The sequence below is a fragment of the Camelus dromedarius genome, chromosome 5 (genome assembly GCF_036321535.1).
Source record: "Camelus dromedarius isolate mCamDro1 chromosome 5, mCamDro1.pat, whole genome shotgun sequence".
NCBI classification, from domain to species: Eukaryota; Metazoa; Chordata; class Mammalia; order Artiodactyla; family Camelidae; genus Camelus; species Camelus dromedarius.
In genome coordinates this window covers 71,998,192-72,015,234 of record NC_087440.1, presented here as the reverse complement: position 1 = coordinate 72,015,234, position 17,043 = coordinate 71,998,192, and the positions used below count along the sequence as shown (strand labels likewise).

Below are 17,043 nucleotides of genomic sequence, written 5' to 3'. Positions count from 1 at the left end.
GATTCAATTATACATATATACATATATTTGTTGTTTTTCAGATTCTTTTCCATTATAGGTCACTACAAGATATTGAATACAGTTCCATGTGCCATACAGTAGGTCCTTGTTGTTTATCTGTTTTATATACAGTAGTATGTATCTGTTAATCCCAAATTCCTAAATTAGCCCTTTGCCCCTTTCCTCTTTGGTAACCACAAGTTTGTTTTCTGTGGCTTTGAGTCTGTTTCTGTTTTGTATATACATTCATTCATATTATTTTTTAGATTCCACATATACATCTTATATAGTATTTGTCTTTCTCTGCTGACTTATTTCACTAAGCATGATATCCTCTAGGTCCGTCCCTGTTGCTGCAAATGCCAGAATTTCATTGTTTTTTATGGCTGTGTATGTATTGCACATCTTCTTAATCCAGTCATCTGTTGATGGACTCTTTGGTTGTTTCCATGCTTTGGCTATTGTAAGTAGTGCTGCTACGAACATTGGGGTGCATATATGTTTTTTAATTAGTCTTTTTGTTTTCTCCCAGGTATATACCCAGGAGTGGGATTGATGGATCATGTGGTAGTTCTATTTTTAGTTTTTTAAGGAACCTCCATACTATTTTCCATAGTGGATGCACCAATTTTCATTCCCACCAGCAGTTTGCAAGAGTTCCCTTTTCTCCACATCCTCTATTTAGGGAGAAATCTTTTTAATCTGAACTTTATAAACTGCTAAAATTGAAGGTTGATAATCTCAACTCTGATGTTCATTAACATGTAAATATATAAACAAATTGTGGTATATCTTTCCTAAGGAATACTGTTCAGCAGTTATAAAGATATTTAAGTCGGGAGTTTTAAATGCCTGTTCCCACTATCTTTTTGTTGTGTATATGAGTGTTATTTTAGATGTGTTTTCCTCTGGGACTCTTCTTTTCAGGGGACAGATGACAGCAAATGATGAGACTGAGATTTCCACTTCCTTTCATTAAAGAAATGATACAGCAGTTAGTGGAAGAGTTAAAGTCTAAATCTCTTAACATTTCTTCTTTTCCTTGATAATTTTTCTTGATAATCTTGGAATGAGAAAAAAATTTTAACAGGAGGTAGTTTATGATAAGAAAGAGGTAGCAAGTTGTAGAACAGTAAGTGGTGCAGGAAAAAAATAATGTACACTTAGCAAATGTGTCACTAATTTTTAAAATTTTTAAATAAGATATCATTTGTATACAATAAAATTCACCAATTTTAAGTGTATAAATCCATGACTTTTGACATATGTTACGACGCCATAAGCGAGGTTTAACTCCTGGAAAGTTCCCTCATACCCCTTTGGTGTCAGTCCTTTCTCCATTGCCTGGCAACCACTAATCTGTTTTCAATCACTATAATTAGATCTTTTAAAGAATTTCCTATAAATTGAGTCCACAATTGTATTGTCTTTTGTGTCTGGCTTATTTCATTTAACATAATACTTTTGTGATTCATCATCATTATTGCATGAGTCAATTATTTGTTCCTTTTTATGTGTTTCCTTTCTCTCTTCATCATGTTTCCTCTACCTTTCTGAATGCATGGAGCATATTTATAATAGCATTTTTACATCCTTGTCTGTTAAAAAACTCTGTCCTTTCTGGTCTGTTTTTATTGATGGACTTTTCTCCTAGTTGCTGAGTCATATTTTCCTGTTTCTTTGAGTGCCTGGAATTTTTAATTTTATGTCAGACATTGTAAATCTTAAATTATTAGGGGCTACATTTTGTTGTATTCCCTTGGGTAATAGTGTTGGACTTTGTTCATGGGATTGTTTGGATCGTTTTTGAGACTTGCTTTTAAGGGGTATTAGGGTGGGCCAGAGCAGCTTTCAGTATAGGGCTAATTTAACTCTTCTAGTGTGAATCTGAGGTCTTTTCTTTCTGCTTGGTGAAAATACAAACTACTCTCAACTCCGTATGAGTGCGGGGAACCGTTCGCTCTGCTGCTTTCTGGTGGAGCTTTTCCCAACCCCTCATAGTTTCTTCTTATAAGTACGCAGATCAGCACTCTGCCAGAGGTTCAAGGGGTCCCTGCTGCAGATCCCTGATGCTCTCTCTGTGCACCTTCCTCCTTTCCTGTTATGCTGATCGCCTTAGCCCCCCCCGCCCCCGACTTCTGGTGTCCTCAACTAACAAGACTAGTTCCCCCACCTGGAGCAGCCCGGGACCTGTCTTCTGGCAGTAGGGGGCCAGTCCAAAGTCTCACTTCTTGTTTCCCTTCTCTCTGGCAGCACAGTCTTGCACTGCCTGTGGCCCAGTGTCTGAAAACCATTATTTTATACATTCTGTCCAGCTTTCTGTTGTTTACAGGCAGGAAGGTAAATCTGGTTCCTGGTACCCTGTAATGGCCAGAAGTGGAAGTCTCTTTTCTAAATGTAGAGTAAGCGTGTGTTGGTATTTCTAGGGGAGAATAGGGTCTACGGCTCATCAATTCTCAACATAAACATAGTATACTTTAATATCTGCTTTAATATTTGTATGATGTATGTCATAACTTAAATGATGTTCTTTAGTGTTCACATTAAACTAAGCTGTGTGTGCTTCTCTGGTCAACTTGAAATTATTTGCATAAAGAGATTTAATTTGGAGTTATTTGTAGCAGACTTATCTAGCATAGCTTCCAATCAGTGATGGATATGTTAGTATTCTGATTCTAAGGACAGTTATTGGTCATCTGTATTTCTGATTAATTTATCTTTTGAGCTGTGTGCTGCTTTGTATTTTTAAAAATATGAATTTGCTGGCTTTCTTATATATGTGAAAAAATGACTGTGACCTTTTCTTATTTGTGAGTATTCATGGTTGAAAAACCATGAAACAGTGCTTAGTCCTTTGCAAGCTGATCTTTTGAACTTATGGCTTGCTTTCTATAACAGAACGATTGTTTTTGGACATCTATTCATAGGTTGACCTGTCATAAAGTCAAAACTAGGCCAAAAATTTAGGCAGTTAGTGGTTAGAAAAATGTACGTCTTAATCCGCTTGTGTTTTAGGGAGATGAACAGAGTAGGATTAAAAATATGACTTTATGTGATACAGATATGCTATTGCTAGAAGTTTTAGGGAAATGGTAACAAAAATTCAATCTCTTAAGAGGAAAATTTGGGGCTCTGAATGGCTCTATCTCTGGTGTAAAATTACTTGCAGCACAGTTGGAATGAGTAGTGAAATTGAGAGGCCTGGATTCTAGTCTCAGCTGTGCCCCTCAAACTGTGTGACTGTGGGCCAGTCACTACCTTTATGAGTCTCCTAATGTATAAAATGAAAATGATGATAAATATCCTGCCTGCTGTGAAGGGATAGTAGTGTTAAATGATGTGGTATCAATGCAGATGTTCAAGGCTGCTAACGTGCCATGGAAATGCTAATCAGTAAACTTTATTCTGTATTTTATTATAAAATCTGCTGTCTGTGTCTAGTATGACAGAATACAGAGCAAGATATATGTGTTTCTGTTTATATTCTTTACAGTGTATTCATTTAATTATTTTATTTTGGTAGGGGGAGGTAATTAGGTGGATTACTAGTGGAGGTACTGGGGATTGAACCCAGGACCTTGTGCATGCTAAGCACGTGCTCTACCACTTGAGCTACACCCTTCCCCCTTCTTTACAGTGTACTGTGTAAAAATATTGTATGTTGGAAAGGAAGAAACAAAATGTAGAACTGTTTGATAGGATAGAGATAGAGGAAATTACTGTCTTTTTCCACTCCTGTTTTCTTAGTGTTATTTTCTTTCTCTCCCCATGATTTTCCAGGCAAAGAGTGTATACAGCAGTTAGCTGAAAACACCAGGTATTTCAGGAGACGCCTGAAAGAGATGGGCTTCATCATTTATGGAAATGAAGATTCCCCAGTGGTGCCTCTGATGCTCTACATGCCAGCCAAAATTGGGTACATTTTTTGCAAATTATAGGTTATTCTCTCAACAGACTCGAGGTTTCCTGTGATGTGAGACTCAGGCTTATGTAAAATTATCTATGTTAGCCTTCATTTGCTAGATGTACCATAAATTAAAGAGTGGATTCCAATGTAAACTATGTTAACTTGTTAGTCTTTCATTCAACAAACATTTGAGCTTAATGCACTCTTCTAGGGGATCGAGATAGGTCAGTGAACAAAACAGAAATAAAAATCCCTGTTCTCGTGGAGCTTATGCTCTAGTAGGGCAAGACTCAGACAAACTTAGCATGTAAGTAAATTATGTAATAATGTTAGAAAGTGTTCAATGCTGTGGGAAGAAATAGAGCAGGATATGGAGGACTGAGAGTGCCTGTGGCTGGGCAGATTACAGTATTAAATGGGGTGGTCAGGGAGAGCCTCAGTGGGTAAGAAAGATGATAGCTGAGCTTGAATTAGCTGAGCAAGTTAGCCACCTAGCGAAAGAAGCTCCTGTGTAGAGGCCAGAACACAGGAACGTGCTTAGCTGATGGAAGACTAGTAGGAAGTGAGTGGAGCTGAAGGGCAGTGCCCAAGGGGGAGCAGTGAGCCATGAGGTCAGCCATGTTACTGCACAGTTATCAGATGTGCACATTACACCAGCTTCTTTGGCTTCTACAAGGCATATATAGTGGAAATCTTTGTCCTGGAATAGCTTTCAATGTATTTGAGAAGTCCAGATGTATTATGAAACCAAAATACATTGGCAAAGCATATATGAATTGAACAAATAAAATTACTTGCAAAATAACTATGTGCAAAATTTCATCAGAGATATAAAATAAAGGAGTCACCTGCTTAGTATAGGCTCAGTAAAAAAGGCACATCATTTCAGATTTGTGGTTTTGACTGGATCTTAAATATAAAATTGGCTAAGGATCATTTCTCAGGTTTAATTGAACTCATTAAAGGAACAAATATTTTTATTCATCGTTGAATCTGCAGTGCCTAGAATAGTCCTTAGCACTCAGAGGGCACTCAGTAAATGTTTATTAAAGTGAATATAGGAAGGAAAGTTAAATCAAGGAACCTGAAAGTATGGTGACTCCAAAAATAGTGAGGAGGAAACTGGGGAAAGGTGCTCATTGAGGGAAAAAGAGGAGTTCAGTTTCTAACAGGAAGTCATAGGGGCATAAGGAGGTGGTGGAAATGAACCAAAGCTGAGGTATAGGATTTCCCTCATTCTTCTTTAAATGGAATTATCATAAATAAACGCAAAAAGTTATGAGGTCTGGAGGACTGACTTAGTCTAGAACCCTTTCTTTAGCAAGGACTGTGTCTAATTTACTCTGCATAGGTAAAACTCACTGTGTACATTAATTAAGATTTAGGGGGGTGAGACAGAATTGAAATAAAACACCAGAGAGTTCCACAGCATGTGCCAAAGATGTGGGGCGCTCAGGCTCAGCCTGACGCAAAGGAAGTACATTGAAGATGATGTACTAGGTACTGCACTGGGAAAGCTGGCACTGTTACTGATACAACTAAAATGAGTGGGATTTTTTATTCTCAAATGCCTTAAACAGTTAAGGGGAAAGTCAAAAAGGAATAAGGTCAACATGAGAAAAGGACAAAAGAATAACATAATTTAGTAACTAACAAAATTTACATGAAAGTTAGAATTTTCTTAATTAGCCAAGATACAGATGTGGAATAAGGTCACATGCCACCAGTTTGGCTTGGGGTTGGGAGTTAAACAAGAATTATTCAGTCTGGATGTTCATCTGAAGCCTGGAAGTGAGCTGACCTCACAAACACCAAAGGAAACCCCAAATTCCAAAGGCAGCTTAACACCTACGTCGATCAAAGAAATGCCTGGTCTGGAGGGCTAATGCTCATCGGCCATTCTGCCAGCAGGAAGATGTCCCCATTACGGCAGATCCTCTGCATCCTTAATCTCAAGAATTTTTAAACTGCCAAGCCTAACATTTCAAGGACCAGGTTTTAAATTCAAGTTCATTTTGAAACTTCTGAGCCGCTGTTACTTGTCAGGGACACCTTAAGGCTACAGTTGCAAATCACTTTAGGCAAGCCCTATTAAAAATTGGTCTCTGCCAACTATATTCCGTCACCTTTGTGAAAGAAACCATTTGGGAGAAGACCTCTTTCAGTTTGAATAAAAGAAGTCTTTGTGAACTGTCAACTTTAACTTTCAAAAAAGTTACGAAAAAATTCCTAATAGAAGTCCCTAGGGCCTGTATTGTCCAAAAGCTTAAAGCATTCAGGACTGCAAGACCATTGTCCCGTGTGCTTTGTTATTCTCCCTGGTTTATTGTCCTTGTTTCCCTTTGCAGCGCCTTTGGACGGGAGATGCTGAAGCGGAATGTTGGTGTAGTTGTGGTAGGATTTCCTGCTACTCCAATCATTGAATCCAGAGCCAGATTTTGCCTGTCAGCAGCTCATACCAAAGAAATACTTGATACTGTAAGTAAACACTTTCACTTTGATATACATATGCCTTATTCTAAGAAGGCCTGTGTTTCAGATGAAATTAATCATCTGTTGCTCCTAATGTTCTTTGGGCACCTAAGATATTTACTGGTACTATAGAGGAGGAGGAACACAATGCTGCTTAAAACATTGCCATTTCCAAAAATTGTACAACTGTTAGCATCGTCTACCAGACCCTGCATGATCAGGGCTCTGGGGGATCTTCTGGCTTCTTGGTCCACTCTCTCCCTCTTTATGGTCTCTCCAGCTGTATAATTCTCTTTCTGTTCTGGCTGTTTCTACTCTAAGCTTTCTTGTGTGTTGTTCTGTCTGTGGAATGTTCTCTCTACCCTTTTCTCCCCTTTGCCTGGCTGACTGCTACTCATTCTTTATATCTCCACTTAAAGGAAACTTGCTCAAGGGTTTTTCCAAAACCCTCTTGCTATGTGTTTCTGGGACTCTTAAGACTCCCCCTTAGAAAATTATTTACCCTTATTAATTATTTAATGGCAATCTTCTCCATTAGACAAATCTTAAGGAGGGACTAAGTCTATTTTTCTCACTCCCTATCCTCAGGACCTACCACAGTGCCAGTCACATAGTAGGATAATTGACATTTTAATTTTCTGAACAGCTAAAGATTTTTATTTTTCCTCCCTATTTTCTACATAGCAAAACTTCTATGAGTATATTCTTAACCTCCTGACACTGTGAAATTGGATTCAGTTTATTGAGTATATCTTTGCTTTTCTTTATTTTGATTATGCCTTTCAGTTTTTTTCAATGAATTTTCCCATATCTCAGAAATCTTACTGGAGAATTTATTTCTACATTGATTATTTTTTTAACCCAGTGGTAGCAGCCTTTCTTTCATTCTACTCTCTTTGCATGTTTAGGAGTTTCAACATGCCTTTTTAAAAATACCTGTGTCATCAAAAGTAATGGCTGTAGTAATACACTATGTCTTCTAATAATAATTTTGACTCCTTATAACTACACATTCATGAAATAACTTAGACGTAGTTAGGCTATCTCAATAGATTTCATTTGCCAGCAAACATGTTTGCCATTTGAGAGTTCTAATCCTTTTCATAAGATCCACTTGAAGGATTGTTTGACTTTGCCTTCCATTTAGTTTTTTTTTTTAAAGCCTACAGTGCATTTTTTGAAACCATGGGTCTATTGAAGTAACTTTGTCATATGATGTTTTATGGAAGTAAACATGAACATTATGAGATACAAACTTTACATTTATTAATGGGCCCTGTGATATGATTCTATATATAGGAAATGCCATAAAATCCACACCAAAAAACTGACCTGCTAGAGCTGATAAATATATTCAGCAAAGTTGTACAGTAAAAGATAGACACACAAAACTTAGTGTGTTCCTATATAACAGCAATGAACAAATGAAAAGGGAATTAAAATTTTACTTATGATAGCATGCAAAAGAATAAAATACCTAGTAGGAATCAATTTAATCAGGGAGGTGAAAGACTTGCATATTGCAAGCTATAAAACATTGCTGAAGAAATGAAAGAAGACTTAGATAAATGGAATAATAAATATATATAAGTATAAATAATATTAATAACATTAAATATTTTATTAAATATTAAATTAAAATAAATAATGAATGACCATGGGATACCCCACGTTCATGGGTTGGAAGATTTAATATTTTTAAGATGGCAGTACAGTGGGATCTATACTGCACTGCAATCCCCATCAAAATTCCAGTGGCTTTTTTTTCTTTTTTCCAGAAACAGAAAAGATGATCCTCAAATTCATGTGGAACTGTGAGGGGCCCCAGACTGCCAAATCAGCTGGGGAAAAAAAGTAGAATTTGGTGGACTCAAGCTTCTTGATTTCAAAACTTACTGCAAAGCTATAGTTGTCAGAACAGTGTGGTACTAGCATAAAGGTAGACATATAGACCAATGGAATAGAATTAAGAGTCTAGAAATAAACCCAAACATCTATGGCTAACTGATTTTCAGCAAGGGAGCAGAGCAAAGACTAGTTAGTGGGGAAAGAATAGTCTCTTCAAATGGTGCTGGAGAGCTGGATAACCACATGCAAGAGAATGAAGTTGCACCCTTGCAAAATGGATGAACCTTGAAAATATTATGAAAACATTATGTTAAGTGAAAGAAGACACAAAAGACCACATTTATATGAAATGTCCAAAATATGCAAACCCATTGAGTCAGAAAATAGACCAGTGGTTGTCAGGGCCTGGGGGAGGGAGGAATGAGGATATGAGTATGGGGTTTGTTTTTTTGAGGTAATAATACTTTAAAATTAGATAGTGATGAAAGTTGTACAACTATACCAATATACGCAGAAGCACTTTTTAAAAGGGGAGTTTTGTGGCATGTGAATTGTATCTTAATAGAGCTATTATTTTTTAAAATGAGAAGAGCAAGATTATCAGTTCAGGGGTGCACAGCTGTCCTAGAATATTCTCTTATTCAAGGGCGTACTCAACCCTGTAATTAACATGCTTTTCCCCTAAGAACCCATCTTACCCCCATGATCCAGAGGTTCAGTGTAGACTATTTGTTAACAAATGGTGATACTTGTAATGATTCCTTATTCCTAATCTAACCAGGTAACCCTATATCATGGCCAGCAATTTCTAGTCACAATTTTATCTTTTATGTAAATAAAACCTGTTCATCTGAGATATTTTGTATGGGATCAACAGAAATCTTGTTATTTAGATCCCACTGGGCTGCTGTGGGTTTTTTTCTGTCTCTATTCATTTTCTTTTTTACATTGATGAAAAAATACCAGGTTCTTCTGAAGTCAGAGTTTGTGAAAATTCTTTACTTTGTGCTCTCAGTAAGTCATGTGTTGTTTTAAATTAATTAATTCTGTATCAGAGGTCAGGGGAATAAATGGTTAATGGGGTCTCCCAGCTGAAATTCAGTCTTGAATTATTTCCATATGGAGCTTTTAATTAAACCTCATCTCGAAGATATCACTGTTCTGATAGCATGTTGAAGTCCAGCTTTTATTTGCTTCTTATATTTTTTACATTTGGAGTGAAGAATATTATTTTTTATGGTAGAATAAATAAGAAATGCTGTTTATTGGGTTTTTTTCCTCTCTACAAACACTGATTTATTTTAAAAGTTTAAGAATAGATACATGTGTCTATTTACGAATCAACGGATTCCCTTTTCTGAACTAGAAGGTAAACATTTTCATATGGAATTATAACCGTAAGAGTGGACAGAAGATTTATATGATGTGATAGAAATTTGTAGAGTCACACTTGGGCAACAGGGCTCCTACTGCCCACATTACCGTTTCTTAGTCTAATGAGATGGTGTCATTGACAGAGCCATTGTCTCCAAGGCTGAGGCTGATTACACCTGCTTGGCAACATCCACAGGTGCTTGGGCGTGGATAACAGGGCTGGAGGGCCACCATGAGCTGAAAGTGCAGTCTGTGACCTGTACCAGGTGCTTTTTATTAGAAAGCCTTAGAATCTAGGATTCAAAATTTTTTGCTGTCGTTGTTGGATTTTTCTGAGAGGTATCTGGGGCTTAGAGTTTCCTTGTCCTTTTATTAAATATTTTCTCAGAAATTCTAAGCACATATCCCTCTTTTATATTGGGATTTCTATTCTGACTTTCTGTGTGCTGCTTTTTAGACAGGTAAACTGTGTCAGCTGTGACTTGTGTGCTTTGCTGTACGTGTGTTATACTTAATCCAGAAGTTTGTTTTTTTGTTGGGGGGGTGTTGTACATCTAAGAAACTACATACAGGTTACCTGTTGGACTAGTGTAGCAATAAGGAAGAGACTTTCACTTCATAACTTGTCTTAGTGTTTGAATTTTTTTAATAAGAAACTTAGTTTCTTTGAAAACTGAAAGAGCAAATTTCACAGAAAAGCAGTTACTGAGATAATTAAGAGTTCTGACGGAAAGACAAGATAATCTCTCAGTGTTCGAGTTTGGAGGTTTAAAATCAGACCTGAGTTTAAATGCCCGCTCTGTTCTTTCCTTGCTCCCTTCCCTACACCCTGTCCATTACCTACCCAGCGTCTCCTCCTAACAGCTTTCACTTTTTCTTACTAAGTCTGCACAGAAGCCCACTTTGGGGACTCTCTTCATCTTGCATCTAGGAAGCATCCCAGTGCAGACTTCACATCACTTTTCTGGTAGTATGATAACAGAAGGAGCAAGTACTGACAGATAAAAGGAGAGATGACAGATCGTAGCCAGCCTGGCAAATTCAGGGTGCATATTCCTTCTTCTGCTAAGCACATCCTACTTTGATGAATTATATACCCTGTATCCTGCATCCCTGCTCTTCACAACCCATTCTTCATGGTCAGCCTGACGTCCTTGCTCAAAAAGCAGCTCTGGACTGTAATCTGCTCAGAGTAAATGCACTAGACACGGTCCCACCACAGGATAACTGTGCCATGATTGCTTTTAGAAAACTAAAGCAGCAGGTGTGCCCTCATCCTCCTAGCTCTGACCAACTTCTGCTCTGTTTTGTATATTTTAGGCTTTAAAGGAGATTGATGAAGTTGGGGACCTATTGCAGCTGAAGTATTCCCGTCACCGGTTGGTGCCTCTACTGGACAGGCCCTTTGACGAGACTACATATGAAGAAACAGAAGACTGAGCCTTTTTGGTGCTCCGCTAGAGGAACTCGCCCTTACCCAGGACGTGGGTGGCCTTTCTGAGCCAGTTCCCTGTGGCCATCTCTTGTGCAAGACATTTTCTCAACTACTGATGGTGGCCACCTCCAGTCTAAGTGGCATTTTGTAAATAGTAAAAAAACTGCTTCACGTCCTTCCTTTGCTACATTTCACCTTTTTTTAAAAAAAAAAAAAAAAAAAGGTGAACTCACTTTGCTTTTTTGTCCATTAAAAAATGTTTTATTTTATAACTATTCTACTTGTGAAATCACGCTTACCCAAGCCCGTCTCTGGCTAACCACGCAGACCATTCACCTCTCCCAGCCACCTGGCAGATGTGGGCCCATCGAAAGCTCCTGCTGGCCCTGGCATTGTAGCCTCTGACTCACCTGGCCCTCCTTCCTGGGGAGCAAGTGCCTTCCACTTACTTCCAGTCCAGGTGTCAGAGGCTGCCAACTTTGGAATCCTTAATTAACCAGTCATGTGATCAACCAAAATGTTTTCATGTGTCTTAAGTTTAGCCATTTAAGAAAAACAGTAAAAACTAACATTGCTGGAACTCCCCCTCATTGTCTAACCTTCCCTGGCCAGGAGCCTCCCAGGCTTGGTCTTATTCCATTTCGTTCTGGTCACTAGATGGTTTCTTCTTTTACCATCAAATATTCTTCATAATGGTCACATCTGAGCATATGTCCAATTTCTGGGTTCTTCCCAAGCCATAATCTAACACTCCTATCCTCTATTTAAAGCACTTAAATTGTTTTAAAAGCGCCCACATCCCACCCTGGTCAGACCTCTGGTGAAGCTGACTCACAGTTCACTGTTCTGTGTATAAAGCTGCTTGACAGAGTGACATGCACTCCTGCTGGGGTGAGGGGGCAGGGGCGCTGTGCAAAGAATTGATTGTTCCCTGCAGAATGTCTGTGGTCTGGTTCTTATTGCTTTCTACTTTTCAAACTTAATGACAGCCTCTGCCTGGGTCTGGGTCCAGATTAGGATTTAAACTGATAAAGGAAAATGTTGGTAAAGCTCTGCTCAGAAATCATTTGTCATGTTCCTAATTTAAGAATTAACGTCTATCAACTTACCCTTTTTAGAAGATGACCCATTTAAATTTCACTCTGAGGCCAGTTCTCCCTTATTCTTGATGTCCTAATGCAGTTCTAACCTGGCATCTGGGGCCTACGGGGCTCCATCTCCTGCTACCCTGCCCACCATCCCTCGAGAAATTCTGAACACTTACTTCTTTGCTAACCTTCTGTTTTGACTCTGTTTTCATACCAGGTAAAGGGACTTCTTTCAGAGAGCTTTATACTGCTTGACCAAAGAACAAATCTGGAAATCACCATATTAAAATTATTTTTTTCTGTTGACCAAAGCTTAAGTGAAGAGAATTTTTTGACTTTTTTTATGCCCAAGATCAGTTTATTTTTTAGTAGCCATCAAGTATTATAGGGGAAGGATTGAGAATGGATTGGAAAAGTATTGTGTGAAAGTAGTTTTGCACATCTCTATTTTTTAAATCCCTCCTTTTATTGGTAAAAATTCTCAGTCCAGATTCTCCTGGGCAACCTGTGATCAGCTGTGGTATGTTCTTGCACATACATGTAGTGGAGGAAATAAGCAATACTATGGTTTGTGGAGTTTTGTTTTCATGTCTTAAGTTATCTTTGGTTACTCTCAGCATCTGAGAGCCTTAAGCCCTTGAAATATTCCAAGGTTTTTATTTTACTTTTTTAAGAACAGATAAAGGTGAATTTAAAGTACCAAGTAAAGATGCAGGGACTACATATAGCATGCACAAGCTGAAGTAAAAAAGATAGTGATAACTAAGTAATTAGTCCTGTAAAGTAAAATACATTATTAACCTTTTCCTGCATATCTAGTTCCTCACCACAGAACCCCATTAGAATACCAGAGAGCTTTTGCACTGCGGTTACCATTTAGTGGTGTAGGGTTTGCAGAAGTCACAAACTTAAAGCAATGAACTTACAGCTAGTGTTTTATTTTGGCTTGCATGAAGTCACTGCAACTTAAAATGTCACTTAGTAGGGGCATTAAAAATATATATATATATATCACTTTGCTGGTGCAGTTATTTTAGGATAAGTATCATTGAGTTACAGATTTATTTTGAAGAGCTAAAACTCTTGTGATCTATCCATGACCTCTGCTTTCTAAAGGAGAAAACATTATACACACTGGTTGTCTCTTTAAACTAAATAATATAAGCCTAGGGTCCAGTCATATCACAAGTATCATTATTTAACCAAGCCTCCCACTTGGGGAAATACAAGTGTGTATAAATACAGTCATTGGGATCGTGTAGAAATCTGGGACTAAAAAGTGCTGTTTAGTATATGGTTTAATACAGCCTACTTCAAAAATCTGATGGGATTCAAATAGGTATCAGCTCACGAGGCTGATTGTCAGAGTTAGTCAACAGAGGTGTGACTAATCCTTACCACTTTTTCTCATCCCTCTTTATTTAGCATTGCCTTTCCTGCAGATCACATCAGAAACCAGAAGTTTATGACTAGGGGACATCAAAGAATGGATCAAGTGGCAGGGCAGATTCTCTCCTTCCACTTTTGTTCTAAAAACTTTACCCTAGAATATGGCATACTTTCTAGAGCAAGTAAATATTGAAAGAGAGTGTACAGAAGCAGGGTCTTTAGAGCACTTTAACTTTTCACTTCGTTTTGGAAAATTTCTTCCTTTTAAAAAAACATTCTTGTCTCCAGGCCCCAGAGTACTGCTTGCTTGTTTGAAGAACTCAGCATCTTAGTCCTTTCATTACTGTCTTAAACTTTCATGATAGGGTGAGGATTTCAGGTAGTCAAACATGCTTCTTCCTGGTGTGGTCATGCGTGGTGAACAGAAAATGTCTGACACAGCTACTAAGGGCTGTGTTTGCCTAATGTCCTTTCAGAGGCCAAGGCCCTGTTTCTTCCCCCCACCCCCCTTTCCAAATTGGTGAGGATCTCTGGCCCTCAGTCATGCTGGGTTGGGCAGCCGCACGGAACTGCTAGTCATGTCATAGGCAGTGAAGAAAGAGAACTTGGGTTATTCTTTTGTACAAATTTGTGGCAAAACCACCTAGAGGAGGTTAAACACAGTTGACTGTCTCCTAGTTCTCTTGTATAGAGAATTGCTGTGACCTAATTCCCAGGGTGTCTTTCCTTTCCTGGTGTTCCAGGTAAGCCAGAATGGGTTTTAATCTCTATTTGGTATAACCTATACGGTTAGAAGAGATGGGAGAGTCGTGATTTTCCTTCTGTAGGCTCTCATGAAGGTCAAGAACTGTTGAGCATTTCACACAGGTAAAATCAGCGTAGCCCAAAGAAGTTACGAAGGGGGAGTTTTGAAAATCAAAGTATTCTTGGCTGTTGAGCAGCTGTTTGCTTAAATGCAGCCTCAGAACCTGTGGATGTGCTGCTGTCTGCTTAACCTGGAAGTTCAGTGCCCAGCAGGCATCTTAATCCTTTAAGCCAGTTAATCACAATACCTTCCACGTGAAGAAAAGCGTGTCCATTCTCTCCACAGCTTTATCCACATGAAATGTTTTCAGGCTTCCAGCCAGTTGCCATGTGCCCAAATAGCTGAGTTAGAAGGCTGGCTTCCCGCCTTACACAGAAGAAACGCCAGGACTAGCCAATGACGCCTTTGCTTTTAATTGTACTGAAAATGCTGTTGCCTGTTTTGTCATTTCCAGTGACTTCAATTTTCCAAGCACTTTTGCTATAGATTGAGCCTTTTCCAGGGAAGAAACCAAAGGGGCCTGCTTGAGCCCTTACTGAAAATGTTTATGCTAGTCTTCTCTGCTGAGTCTGGAGGTATCACATTCCCAGTCACCCTTGGGACTGGCTTGGCGGGGGAGCTGTGGGCAAGGTCTTGTTTACTACGTAGTGCACATGATAAATGGCCTGATAAACTGTGATTCTTTGTGGTATGATGAGTTATAATAAACTGACCCTAAAGAATGCAGTGGCTCTTAAACTGCCATTACTGTGTTTTTAATGAAGCATACCCACAGCTCTGATCTCTGAGCAGTTGTGGGGAGGTGGGATGACAGGTAAAAATAAGAACAGTGTCCTCGTGTCGTGCCAGGCGTCCTGCCTTGTTGCCGCCGGCACGGATAAGCAGATCCTTCCATGCACAAGGAGCCTTGAGCCCACTCAAAGTCTGCCTTTTCCAACACAATTCCCAAGTTTCTTGTGTAAAGCTTGGGTGCCTGACCCAGGCCTTCCAAGGAAGTTGGGACGTATCACTGACTAGGGTGGAGTGGTAGCTTGTCTTCACCCTTAACAGTCGGTCTTGTTGCCTCAGTGATGTGATTAATGGTGGGAATGATTAAAAAGCATCCTTGATGGTTCTTAACGGAATGTTAAAGAGATCACCCTGAGCATGTCAGCCCACATGCCCACACAGGCTTGATGATCCCTCTCTGCAGAAAGGTAGCTAACATGAAGAGAAGGGGGAAAGAGAATGAGAATGGAGAAACAGCTTATGGGGAGCTGAGACCTTATTTTGTTGTCCCGTATTTTCCCACTGCTGTAAACTGGGCTTTGCCAGAGGTGCTGTGACGCCCCTCTCCAGTCTGTCATGCTCACGTAATCTGGGGAAGTAAGAAGGGGAAATGTAAATAAATTTTTTTTAATTTAGTAATGTATTAAAATGTCACTCTCCCTTACCCATCCCTGTCTCTCTATTTTGCCAGGTGATTTGTTTTTCTTTGCTTTGTTGGATGACTGTCAAGCTATATAAATAATGGGTTGGGGTAGGTGTATCCATTTAGAGAGTGCATGTTAAGAACTGAAGGGGAGCTTCTTGAGATGACTTAAGAATCATCCCATGCAAATATATTGTTTTGCCCCAATAAAATACTCGGAAAGCTGTATCTGCCTTTATTTATTCAACCAATAAATTCTGAATGCTGTTTCCATGCTGGGCACTGCACTGAGCATTACCAATAACAGCAAACAAAACAATATAGTTCCTACTTTCTAGTACACAAATAAGCACGTGAACCATGTATACCATCTTAGACGCTGCTAAGTGCCATAAAGGAAAGGTAAGAGCACGATAAGAGATTGTAACCAGTGTCTGGTTTGGACAGAGGTGATAGAGGAAACTTTTCTAAGGAATGGAGGACCTGAAAGAAAGTGTGGCTGATGCTCAGTAAGCAAACGGGAGAATGGTGAGGTGGAGCTCGCCAGGAGGTGGTAGAGGCCTGCTGCACTGGGCTATGGTGGTGAGGAGTTTGTCTTACCTACTGGGGAAAACTAATGGAAAGTCTCAAGCACTGAAAAAAAATAGCCACTAGCATGCTTCTTTGTAGACATTGACAAGTTGGTAACATTTATATGGAAATGCAAAGGACCTAGAATGGCCAAAACAACTTTGAAAAGGAACTTGTACTACCTGATTTCAAAACTTTGTACAAAGCTACAGTAACCAAGACTGTGGAATTGGCATTAGAATAGTCTTACAGGACAATTACTGACTAGGGAATCCAGAAATAAATCCACATATATGGTTAGCTGATCTTTGACAAAAGTGCCAAATTAATTCAATGGGGAAAGGACAGTCAACAAATGTCTAGGGGAAATGACCTTCAACCCTTACATCATATACCACAATTAAAAATAAATTGAACAGAAAAGCTAAAAATATGAAACTTCCAAGAGAAAACAGAAAATCTGTGACTTTAGGCAGCAATGATTTCTTCAGACACAAATGACTCAAAAAAAACTGATAAACTAGACTTAATCAAAATGAAAACTTCAGGAGACTTAATAAAATGAAAATGTAAACCTCAGACTGGAATAAAAATATCCACAATACATAACGTCTGACAAAGGCTTCCTACCCAGAATATATAAAGAATCCTTAATAAGACAAGACTATTCTTTTAAAAATAGGCAAAAGATTTGATCAGAACTTCACAAAAGGAGGTACACTAATGGCCAATAAGAACATGGGA

General features: G+C 38.8%; 1 protein-coding gene across 2 annotated transcripts in view; it reads left to right on the top strand.

Annotated features, from left to right (window-relative positions):
* Positions 1-15,955, top strand: part of SPTLC2 (serine palmitoyltransferase long chain base subunit 2) — an 85,085-nt gene extending 69,130 nt beyond the window's left edge. For both annotated transcript variants that reach the window (XM_064486154.1, XM_031454127.2), the window contains exons 10-12: positions 3,781-3,916; positions 6,256-6,385; positions 10,922-15,955. In XM_064486154.1, coding sequence (XP_064342224.1) covers positions 3,781-3,916; positions 6,256-6,385; positions 10,922-11,041 — 386 coding nt within the window. In that variant the 3' untranslated portion in view covers positions 11,042-15,955. The remainder of the gene's footprint in view (positions 1-3,780; positions 3,917-6,255; positions 6,386-10,921) is intronic.
* The last annotated feature ends 1,088 nt before the right edge of the window (positions 15,956-17,043 follow it).